Raw genomic sequence first — 13,080 nt, forward strand, 5'->3', positions numbered from 1 at the left:
ATTTTTTTTTTCTTTTATTAAATACCCATCGTTTTCAATGATAAGAATGAATGAATTCGAAGAAAGAAAAGAAGTCAGTTGACCAACAGCCTACTTATAGGTTAAAAATTTATGTATTGAATTTTTTTATTACAGGGATTATGTATAATCTTTTTCCTAACTATAAATATAGTACCGTTAAGTAAGCCATTGATTAGTTAAGTATCGTTTAAGTATCACATGATTAGACGCGAAAAGCAACATTATTTCATACTTTTAAATAAATATGTATTACTTTAACCAAACACTCTTTCTTGGAGGAGGATTTGTCCTGCAGTGGGATAATTATGGGCAATTACTTCGCGGTACTTTAATATTTTCTCTACATTGAAATAGTCCTAGCAATTTCACAAAAAATATTTTAAATAGTCGTAACATTTTTCTAAAAAGCTATGTAAATAATTGCAGCTAGATACGGTATTTAATTTGAAATCAAAATCGATTAATTATTTATATAATTGATTATGACACATGTACATAAGCAGATAGGGAAATACCGTCCGCCGCTGGAGTTCGTTCAGAAATCAAACTTTACGTATTAACCTTGAAGTAGGACTATACGCAAGTCAAACTACTCACTCAACACCACTTTATTTGAACACCAAAGGGCAGATATAATTATGTTCTAACTTAAGTGCTGAGGTGATACGAAGACCATATAGCCCCTTGGTTGGTGGCGATTTGGCGGTATACCCAATGATTAACATTGCTCACACCACCAACGTCTATGGTGCTTGACCAATTACCTTCAGATGACTCATTTGCCTGTATATCTGCATATATTTAATAGCAAAAACAATATTTAAATGATTCAGAAGAATAAAATCATTCGCGGATGAAGAAGATGTCATCACGAATCCTATTAGAAAACATTATGTACCGAGCGGAATTTATACTATGTTTGGTTTGCGAACAACCAAGAAGTGTTGAGCTAACAGTAGGTTTCCACTCAAAATTTTCTGTTTACATTTCACGATGAAATTCAACTTCTAAAAATATTTGCTAAGTTATTTTTATGAAAATAAATCCAGCTGCCATTCCATTTTGTATACTTAGAAATAATTTCTGATTTTGCCCAACTGAGATAAAATTAATTCTAAAACTACAAATTACATATAGGGAGTCCTAATAAAAACACGTTACGAAAAAAGGATTACAACCTTTTTAGATATGCTGTTTATTTATTTACATATTTTTTCTGATATTTAAGGTATTTTAACAAAATCAAAATCTTTATTCAATACTGTAACCTCACTTATTAACAATCAAAAACCTACAACCAGTCTGGAAAGAAAAGACCTCAGTCAGACGAATCGGCAAAATATCATGATTTAGGTATAATTATAATTATTTTTAGGACCATTTTTCTATTCAATAATTTTAGTACAATACTTGCAGCCCGGCCGCCATCATTCCCAAGGTGTGCTATCCTTTCTAATATTACAAATACCAAAGTAACTCTGTCTATTGTTACCGCTCACGGTTAAGCTGCTGAACTGATTTAGACTTTATCAACATACCAAAGTCATCAGTTCAGCGGTTTATAGTTAAGATCCCCTTGAGAAGGTAAAATGGGGATGAAGGTTTGTATGGTATAAAATTATATAAATTTCGCGTGAGCAATGCCGCTGGTTCAGCTAGTCATCTAACTTATATATGAAATAGCAATGTCAATTATCACATATATTGCTAGTACCATTCTAACAGGTTACAAAGCCGAATTACTTCATTTTCATGTGACGATTACCTAAAATCTAAGTTAAAGATAGACAAACCAACGAACATTCTTTATTTTTTATAGTATCAGAGCTAAGAATTTGTGCAAGCCCGTCTGGGTAGGTTACCAACAACTCATGACATATTCGACCGATGCACAACAAACTTAGTATTTTGCGTGAGCCAGTGTACAGACACAAGGAACGTAACATCTTTATCCACTTAATAGAAACCTTATAATCATAAAAAAATATACCCCATTTAAGTAGGCTTACAAAAAGTTATGATTCGTCATTTTACAAGATGAAATTAAATTTAAAATCACCTGATCGGAATGTAGACTCTACCGAGAAGAATCGATATGAAACTCAGTGATTACTCTTTTTCGACAGTAATTTTACATACATACATTACATACATTAGCAGCTTGTAAATTTCCCAGTACTGGGCTAAGGCCTCCTCTCCTTTTGAGGAAAGGTTTGGAGCATATTCCAACACGCTGCTCCAATGCGGGTTGGTGGAATACACATGTGGCAGAATTTCGTTGAAATTAGACACATGCAGATTTCCTCACGATGTTTTCCTTCACCACCGAGCACGAGATGAATTATAAACACAAATTAAGCACATGATAATTCAGTGGTGCCTGCCTGGGCTTGAACCCGAAATCATCGGTTAAGATGCACGCGTTCTAACCACTGGGCCATCTCGGCTAATTATACAATAAAGATTTAATACAATTGAACTTTTGGGTGAAAACTCGTAACCAACCTCGTAAAAAATATTTTACGAGATTTCGCATTTCCAACATAATTTTCGAAAAATGAACGTACCTGAGCAATTTGGTCGAATCTTCCGAATAATTCATTCAAAGTCTTCACCAAGTCAGAGGCGCTCAAACGTTCAGACAGTGGTGTGAAGTTAACAATGTCAGCGTACAAGATGCTGACGTTATTGTGACGTTGAACGTGCATTTCATGGAAGCGAGTTTGCTTCGAGCTGTCTGCGCAAGCATCCGCCATTTTGAGCATGATCGAACGCTTAACCTGTAACAAAAGCATTATCGAATTTATTTATTAATAATTTATTCTTGGTAGGTTCTCTTATATTTGTTGACCATTTATCTAAAATGCAATGACACGATAGAAATGACATTTTATTACTTCTAGTTAAATCCAAGACCGATATCAATGTAAAAAAAAATAGAGATAATAAACTAATAAAACATTAGTTCTAATTAAAGTAAATATAAATTTACCAAAACTATTAAGACATGATAAAGTTGCAACACGTGCAAGCAAAGCTTTATAAATAAAAGTAAAGTGAAAAATGTCGGAAGACGTAATCTTAACCGGCGATGTGATCGTAACGTCCAGTCATCAATAGATGAGGAGGTCTTTGCACAAACGTGAGACATTGTAACTTTACTTTTTAAAAACGAATATATTTCAAGTTAAATGTGTAACGTTACCGAGAGCCGAGATGGCTCAGTGGTTAGAAAGCGTGAATCTTAACCGATGATAGCGGGTTCAAACCCAGGCGAGCACCACTGAATTTTCATGTGCTTAATTTGTATTTATAATTCATCTCGTGCTCGGCGATGAAGGTAAACATCGTGAGGAAACATGCATGTGTCTAATTTCAACGAAATTCTGCCGAATTGGAGCAGCGTGGTGGAATTTGCTCCAAACATTCTCCTCAAAGGGAGAGGAGGCCTTAGCCCAGCAGTGGGAAATTTACAGGCTGGTAATGTTATGTAATGTGTGAAACGTTACTACAAACAGTATATGTTTAGTAGTACATTTAAACATTTTCGCAAAGTTGTACCTGAAGCAACCAATTTGGCATTCGTTGCAAGCGGATGTTGAAAAGAGACTTACTGACGTGCTACTTTGATGTTTGTTCAATAGTCATACTCTTTATTTTAAACGTAATGTTGCTGTTAGAAGGATGACAATTAAAAAAAATTTGTAAAATTTTCTAAGTCTATATCTTGCCTTTGGTAGTGTTTATAATGTCATAGGATTTTATAGTAATAACTAATTATTACAGAATACTATATACTGATATATATAGCATAAATAGTAACTAAACATGACCAAGAGCTCATTAGTGATAATTATACAATCGCATCAATAAAGGTATCTGACGAATTACAAATTGGTTGATTCTACATCAAGTGTCAAAATTGTTATTACAGAAGAGCAAAGGAAATCAAATGTCTTTTTTTTATGCTAGGGCACATATATCACCTGATTGTAAGTGGTCACCACCGCGCATAGACACTGGCTTCACAAGTAATATGACGTATACCTTAAAACGCCGATGGGCACCGACCTTATGGACTAAGATATTATGTTCTTTCTTGTTTGCTATCTATATTGACCTACGTACCCACCCTTTAAACCGAAACATATCCAAACTATGCATTGCTGTTTGGCGGTAGAATAACTTACTTGTGGGTGGTACCTACACAGCCGGGCTAGCCCAAGCCTTACCGCAAAGTAAATTGCGCCTACACTAAAATAATAGCACAGATACAGCAGCTATATATAATTAGAAAACTATAGGTGAAAAATATTACTCGTAATCATGCATGCTTATTTTTAAAATATAAAATAATATTTTCCAATCGACCAGTTTAATAATATCGTTGATTCATTACATTTACAAAACCGCTTTTTAAAATATCAACAGTACTCATTCGTAACTCTCAAGGAAAATATTCACACTGTATGCAAATGAGTAATTTTCCCAGTTTATTTATTTAAAGTAAAATATTACTTTTGGCTCAAAAATGAACAAAAACATGACGCCTTCGTTTTATTTTATTTATAGAGTGAGTTAGTTCAATTATCCTTTCATAATATTCATGAATGTTGAAACAATCATAGGAACGTCAGAACAATTTATTTGCCACGGTTAAGGTAAATTCTAGCACAATCTTCAATATCACATGGATGAAATAGAGAGTTCTAGTGATTCTAGATAAATTATGATGCAATTATCGTTGACAGATGACGATTCAAGAATTGCGTGTAAACGAATTTGCGTCATGACTCAAGACTATTCACTTTAAGGTTAATAATCTCATAATTGTTTCACGCAAGTATCAAGAATACGTGACTCAGGGCACACTGGTCTTCCGGAAAGACGGGTATTTTTTTACAATATGACGATAAATACAATCTCCAATAAATATTTAATTTTCAATAAGTAACACCTAATCATAAGCACACAGTTATTATAATAATAATAATTTTTAGCCAAGATAGCTGTTCTCAATGGAGACTAAGATATTTCCCAAGAGATATTATTAATTTCACAAATGTATACTCAAAAGCAAGTGAACTATCCAGGCATATTCGTATGAGAGTCACGGAACTGTTAATTCGGCATAACCGAAAAGAGTTCCGCCGTATGAATGGTTTCATGATGCACGGAAGTATAATCACTGCTACTTCACAAAGTCCATCTACCGAAAATTTCTTTGAAGGGACATAAATATCAGTTTATCGGCCAGAACCTCGAGATCTACAGACACTTAGGCTAGCCTCTTGACCAACGGGGCTTAATTTTATCAGTTAAAGCAATATTATTTATCAGTGAAATAGCCTTTATGTAATCAAACAATGTGTTGAAGTAAAACATTTAATATTAGAAATAGAGGTGAACTAAAAAAAGTGGATCTATATAACGCTCCTTCATTGACAGATCGAAATAACGATTCAACAATATTCCGTGTCGTTTTGATTTGCACACAAGCTATTTTCAATGCATATTATTTGTGTATACTATTTCATGTACACAGTGAAAAAATTGTTACTTTAATAAATTGTCGAGTGTTTTTAGGATTCCGTACGTCTAAAAGAAAAAGGGACCCTCGTAAGATCACTTCGTTGTTCATATGTCTGTTTGTCCGTCAAGGCTCTTTTTCTCAGGAACACGTAGAGGTATAAAGTTGAAGTTAATACCAAATTCTGAAGACTGCGTAGACTTAGAGCTTTGAAAAATCAAACCTCTAAGTCTACGCAATCAAGAGATATGTACATATATTCTATATATAAGGGAATCAAAACCTATTATAGGTAAGTATATTATGTATTACCCGTTGACATCATGAAATTTGGCAAGAATAATTTTTAGCTCAAATAGCCTTAAATTTATCGATACATCAGTGTTTGTCAATATATCTGGTGGTACGGAACCCTTAGTGCACGTGTTCGAATCGTACTTGCCCATTTTTTCTATAGTAGAACTGATATTGAAGCTACAAAATAAATCAGTGTTAATTCAGTTAGAGGTTGCAGTTTATATTAAGGAGGTTTTAACCATGCGTGATCGTCTGTATCAAAACCGGTTTATTAACAATGACCCAAATATACGCAGCTCACGTAACCGCGCTGACTAAAGCAAGTCTACATTTATTGTAAATGTTTAATGTGAACAAAAATAATAACGTATGTTTTAATTAGCTACAGTTTCCTGAACGTTATGGAATTCAATAACAATTATACAGTATTTATTTGTTTATATTTTTCTTTTTTCCGACTAAATTATTGCAGACAAGGGTCTGTAATGGTTGGGATTAGGTACTGGCAATGGACATTTTTACTGTTTCATAACCTTAAACATATAAGTATATATATTTTTATGTTTTTTTTATATATATCACTGCTATCGAAAAAAAGTCACATTTTTTTTTTACATTAGCGGCCTGTAAATATTCGCCTGCTGGGCTAAGGCCTCCTGCCCCTTTGAGGAGTAGGTTTGAAGCATTTTACACCACGCTGCTCCAATGCGGTTTGACGGAAAACACATGTGGCAGAATTTCGTTGAAATTAGACACATGCATGTTTCCTCACGATGTTTTCCTTCACCACCGAGCACGAGATGAATTATAAACACGAATTAAGCACATGAAAATTCAGTGGTGCTTGCATGGGTTTGAACCCGAAATCATCGGTTAAGATGCACGCGTTCTAACCACTGGGCCATCTCGGCTCAAAAAAGTCACATTATATGGAAAATTTTGGATTGCAAGTTTTATCTGAACTCAATCAGATACGCGTTTCAGTTGATTAGCTCCAAAGCTCGATCAATCTTTATCCACACTTTTAATAATTTCCTCAGCTGAGAGCCAGAGGACCAGTTTAAGTTTGCGGTGTTAGGAAGAGCATAAAGTCTGAGCTCTTGAGTCAGATTTAATTTACACGCTTGAGACTTAGTAAACGCCAACGATATCCGGTGAAGCCATTCAGGGCAAATAACGTAACTGGATTGTCATAATATGCAGTTGTAACGTTGGCATTTAAGTGTTATAAAATAACCCTCTGTACTAAATGGACAAGGTAAATGCTTTTTTGTGTCCATAAATAACATCGTGTGTGGTATTGAAAGAAAGCCGAAAATTTTCGTAACTGGTAATAATCTTTCCGACTGTAAAAACACAAAGAAACAGTACTGATTACACAGATATTAACAGCCTCACTTTATTTAAATTATTTATTTATTCATAATTGCCGATTTTAAATTAGACTAAAAGTTATGACCATCCTTTAAGGTCACTACTTTATTGTAATAAAATCGCTAACCGTTATTTATGCACTTAATAGCATTTATTTTGAATAGTCTGAATAGACTATATTATTTATATTCCGATTATGAATAGACTGGCCGAATTACATCCAGACCAGAATAGAACCCAGACACACGAAGACAAATAACACCCCTTCAAGGACACATTCAAACTCATATTTATATTGCGTTAAAATACCATATTTCGATAAAAAGAATGTTTTTTTTTTTTAATTCTGACGCATAAGATGCTGAGTAAGATACACGTGACAAAGACACAGACGACATGTCTGTTGTGATATAAATGTAACACAATAATATATCTATAATCTATTCGTGTATCAAAATATTCAGACCATAAGTTTCGATAAGAATTTAAAATTGATTATCAAGATACGTCACGGTTACTATACAACTTTATTTGTTTTAAAAAAAATCGTAATTTTTTCCTTTAACGGTATTCTAATTTGATTCAGTCTGATATTGTTTTGAGTTTTATTTCGATTGGTCAGACTAAAGTTGTTATACACGCATATATAAACACATGCACACAACCATATATGCTTAAACTTGAGATGCGACCATTTTGGTAAACATTGGGTTTACAAAATATTGTATATCAGATAATAATCGACGGTCGTATTATAAAATACTCCAGGTTCAGCGTCAGAAGTATAACGAACAAAGGTTACTACAGGAAATGCCTCAGCTTCCTCGTGGTGTCAATGCCGGCTACACGACGTCGTTACGTCGTAATGTGTTTATTTTACCACCACGATTTTGTTATCGATATATTTTGTCTGTTTGCTTATTTGTTTCTTGGGGTATTATTTTCACAATCGATTTTCATCTAATATCCTTTAGTTTTATTTTAAATTCACTTAGTAGTTGTAATACGTATTAAAATGCTGTCGGCATTCATCAACAATTATTCGCCTTTGATGTCGCCTTCTTCCCGAGTCTTTTTTTTTCTAAAGATATTTTTAATTCTTATCATCGTTCCTCTAACTCGGGACAAGGTATAATTTTCACATTCCTTAAAATCGTATTGTGTTAAGCTGTCTTAAAAAATTCTAAATATAATGATAATAAATACGTAAGAAAATGCGAGAACATTATCTTCAAGTATAAAAATTAGATAAACGAGCACCTAAAATGTTTCAAGGTTAAAGTCAAAATTCGATATAGAAGCGGTATACTTATTAAATGACTGTCAAAAATCAAACATAAGAACCGTCACCTGTCAATTTGCATACTCGTTGAGAATTGTCTGTTTATAACAACAACAATCAAACATATAATCTATACTAATATTATTAATGTGAAAGTAACACTGTCTGTCTGTCTGTCTGTCGCTCTTTCACTGCCAAACCAATGTACCGAAAATGACAGAAATTGGTATAAAGCAAACTTGAACTCTAAGCAAGTACATAGACTATTTTTGCCTAACACATGACAACCAACCCCCTAAAACGCGAGCGAAGCCGCGGGCGACAGCTAGTTACATTATGTATATCAGAAATAGCTTATATAAAAGCTGTTAATTAGTAGATTATAAAGTATATTGTTAATCTATAATGTTGTATATCATTTTATATCGACAAACAGACAAAAGTAACTACTAACTAAGAAATTATTAAAAAATACTTAAAACCACACAGACATCAATTTAAATGTATGATTATCTCTATTAAATAATACGATTTTTTCGGTATTAATACTACAGGTCCCGTCTTATCGCGTCAATGTTATCAAGAGCGATCGTCGTCCTTAATACGATGGATGTAAATATGTTTGATAATAAAACAAATAAATATGAACTGACACCATGACCGGGTTATAACTTGTTTACTTTACAAAAATTGCTTATGCTTACTTGACATAGTTGTTTTTAAAAGTGTAGATCACTTTCTCGACTCAGTTATTGTGTCTCGGTTTACTCTGTGGACGTTATTTATGTTGTTGTTGTAACGTTGTGCGGGAGATTTCGTTTTGAAGTTGGCAACACTAGTCAATATAGATTATAAACGTAACGAGGAACGTCAGTACGACTGCTTGTCAATTGTCAGGACTTCTTTTCGCACTGTCGAAGTGACAGGTTGTGTAAGATTAAATTCGGGACTCATAAAAAAATAAAACATAAATATAATTAAAAGACGGTATTATGTTGGTACGTTTCAAATAATTTTCTTTGACATATATTTCCTGTAGCTTAATTAATGTCAGCTATTAGGTTGCCTATAGTAGTATCGATATAAGCTATTTAAAATCTCATTAAAATCTGTGCAGCTGTTTTATCTTTATTGACTAACAAACTCCAACTTTCATATTTATAATAGTAGAGGATCATCACAATTCCCAGATAAGGAATATAATGTCAATCTTTATCGAAAACGATTTTATTATGGTAACAGAAATAATAAATTATATATGAATTAAAAAATAAATCTGAATATTTGGGCTTTGTGCAAGCCCGGCTAGGTAGCTACCACCCACTCATCTGATCTCTACCGCCAAACAATAATTTATATTGTTGTGTTCCGGTTTAAAAGGTGAGTAAGCCAGTGTAGCTACAGCTACCAGCACCAAGGTTGGATGAGCATTGGCCATGTGAGGAATGAATAATATTTTTTAAAGCGTCAATGTCTACTTGCGGTGGTGACCACTTACCACTAGTTCTATTGCCACCTACCTATATCATAAAAAAGTAACTTATTTGAGTTAATGTTTATTGAACTTGATTTGACGGGTATAGTATCAATGACCTTATAATAATTCATAGACCATATAGAAATATATCCTTCAAATGTATCGTGTCACATGACTAAATTAATCATTATCGTGAAACAAAAAACCGAAGAAAGCCTCTATTGTATTTTATTAATGTATCGTTTATAGGTTAATACTATAAGACGTTCCATGTGATCTATCGTAAATAATCAACGGTTAACAAATCATTAAAACATCAACTTTATCATGTCTTTATACAGCGTGTTCCATTGACGTATGTACCGCATATTATCCAAAATGTTTACTGCAAGATAAATATTCAACTAAAGCTGATTTAGGTATTTGTGAGAATTCGTATATTTCGAGAGAGATTAGATACGCAATTGTATACGAATTACTAGTGAATATATTAAATTGTTAAATTATTATTTTTCACATACGAGTACATTAACCGAATAATTTGAGCTCAATAGCCTTGAATTGATCTGACTTTAACATAATTGAATTAAATAACAATGTTAATTCAAGACACATAACAGGTGATACTTTTAATTTTGTATATACAGACCAGAACATATTTTTACACGGTGGTAGGACTTTGTGCAAGCCTGTCTGATACCACCCACTCATCAGGTATTCTACCGCCAAACAACAGTACTGTTGTGTTCCGGTTTGAACGGTGAGCCAGTGTAACTACAGGCCCAAGGGACATAACATCTTAGTCCCCAAGGTTGGTGGCATATTGGCAATGTAAGGAATGGTTAATATTTCTTACAGCGCCATCATCCACTTACCATCAGGTGGCCCAAATGCTAATCCGCCAACAAATGTCATAAAAGAATATATACTTATATTTAAAAAAAAGCAGCTAATTTTTTTTTTTATGTCATAGTTTGCAAACGAGCAGGATATGTATGGATACGAAAGGATAAATATCTTTGAATATGAAGGTTTTACACCATTTTATTCCACTTTTATGGAAAAGGGATCAAATAACAGGAGTATTCCTGACCGTGTCACTGATACTGTTGTAAATCTATTGAGTTAACATATTGCAATCTTATCGGCTAATCATACAGATAAATGGTATACTTATTAATAGTAGATAGACAATAGATAAAATGCAATCGAATTTAGATAAAAGATATGATTAGCAAATAACTGATAGTGTAGTGTTAAATTTACACGACGTAGATTTAAGAGCCTGCGCAGTTAAGAGATAAGCAATACGAGGATAATAGAGTCTATATATTTTTTTAATCAATAAAATGTTACATTACAATTGTAGGTTATTAAATTCATTGAACTTATTTAGTATGCCGTATAAATTACATTTTTGATATTGCTCGATGGTCAAGCTGTGCCAAACGTCTGGGTAGATATCACCTACTCATCAGATATTCTACCGCCAAACAGTAATAGTTAGTGAAGAGTGAAATGGTATCAACGACGGGAGTGAGCCAGTTCAACTACAGGCACAAGTAGTATATATATAGTGTATATATAGTATATATATCCTTATGTATATATATACATAAGGATAAGAACATTACAGGTGGTGAAACTTCTTGTACTGAATGCATAATATCTCAAGTTGAAATAATTGTTACAAAACTAGACATCGCTTTATCTTATTTAATAATAATCGTAGAAACTTAATTTCTATTCTTATACGATGGAAATTAAATTTAGAACATCTAAAACACTTTTGATTTTATTTAACGTCATCGTCACGGGGTAGATAGCACTACTAAAGATGGACAATTATGGCTAATATTATATTTCAAAGAATTAAACCTAAACGACGAGAAAAATCATGAAATTTTCGTAAGCAATTCAGTTTTTTTCTATTTATTTGTAGAATATATTTCATCAGGTATTATATAAAACAAACAATCATAAAATGCGTTTTAATTCAAATAAATGTATTTGTTTGAGCATTTTATTTACTTTACAATAACAATATCAATAATGTTTTTATTTTATAATATAAATCTGTAGAGTAAATAGTACTTTTACAAATAGATCTTAAAATTCAAGGACTATAATCAATTAAGTATTCTCTCCTTAGGTTACTTCTGTTATAAAGTTTCGTGACGAAGCAAATTCTTTCAGGGACAAAACATCAGTTGTTTGGATAGAAACCACCCAAACTGATCCAGTGTCAGTGTCCCAGTGTAAATTCAATAACAATCAGCATTAAGAATTAGTTTCTAATTAAAACCAATTTTTTGGAACTTTGTATCACTACCATAAACAATATCACAAATAAGTTTAATAAATACTTTTTTATAATATGTTTTGTGTTTAGTCAGACAATATTGCACATATGTTGTAATGTAGGAGAGAAAGGTGACACGCACTTCTAAATCCCAATGTTACAAAGCCCTTTCGATCATAAATGTTGTATATGTTGCCCATAAACCTGCAGTGTTCACTGCTTAGCTCATATTTATGTAAGAGATAAGGTATAGTACCTATCATATAAATATTGAAAATAAGAACTTCATACAACAGATTTAATTTTAATTTTAAGTACTATTTATAATAGCTCTAAAAAAAAAAGATCATTCGAAGATGAATCTTTAAGATTTAAAAAAAAGTTAATTTTGATCAGCCGAGTCTTAAGCAGCATAAGCGCCCAGGTGCAAGTACCGTACTTAGCTATCTCTCTTCCTTCAAAAAAAAGATGGTTTTGGTCCTATTCCTATGATCTTAGTCTTGATCATATTCGACAAGGCCCAACGCGCGTCGCCTGGAATTTTTATAACTCCTATAATCTAGATCAATACGAGTCTGAGTGTTATACTTATACACAATACTTTGCATTATTATTGCAGCTAGGGGTTTTTTGCAATAAAATTAATATTGGAAATCTGACTTTATATTGGTAAATTTTGATTGTCCAAAATTAAGACGGTTCACAAAATTCAATTCTGTTCTTACTAAATAGAGCATTGTAAACTAGTCTCTAATTCGATATAACAAAGAAAAACTACGAAATAGACCTAGAACAAT

The 13,080-nt window shown here is 32.8% G+C and overlaps 1 protein-coding gene across 3 annotated transcripts in view; it reads right to left on the reverse strand.

The window, feature by feature from the left end:
- LOC113396155 (adenylate cyclase type 2-like) overlaps positions 1-13,080 on the reverse strand; it is a 198,437-nt gene that overhangs the window by 24,413 nt on the left and 160,944 nt on the right. For all 3 annotated transcript variants that reach the window (XM_064217288.1, XM_064217287.1, XM_064217289.1), the window contains exon 6: positions 2,589-2,801. In XM_064217288.1, the coding sequence (XP_064073358.1) occupies positions 2,589-2,801 (213 nt within the window). The remainder of the gene's footprint in view (positions 1-2,588; positions 2,802-13,080) is intronic.

This window comes from Vanessa tameamea, chromosome 16 (assembly GCF_037043105.1).
Source record: "Vanessa tameamea isolate UH-Manoa-2023 chromosome 16, ilVanTame1 primary haplotype, whole genome shotgun sequence".
NCBI lineage: Eukaryota > Metazoa > Arthropoda > Insecta > Lepidoptera > Nymphalidae > Vanessa > Vanessa tameamea.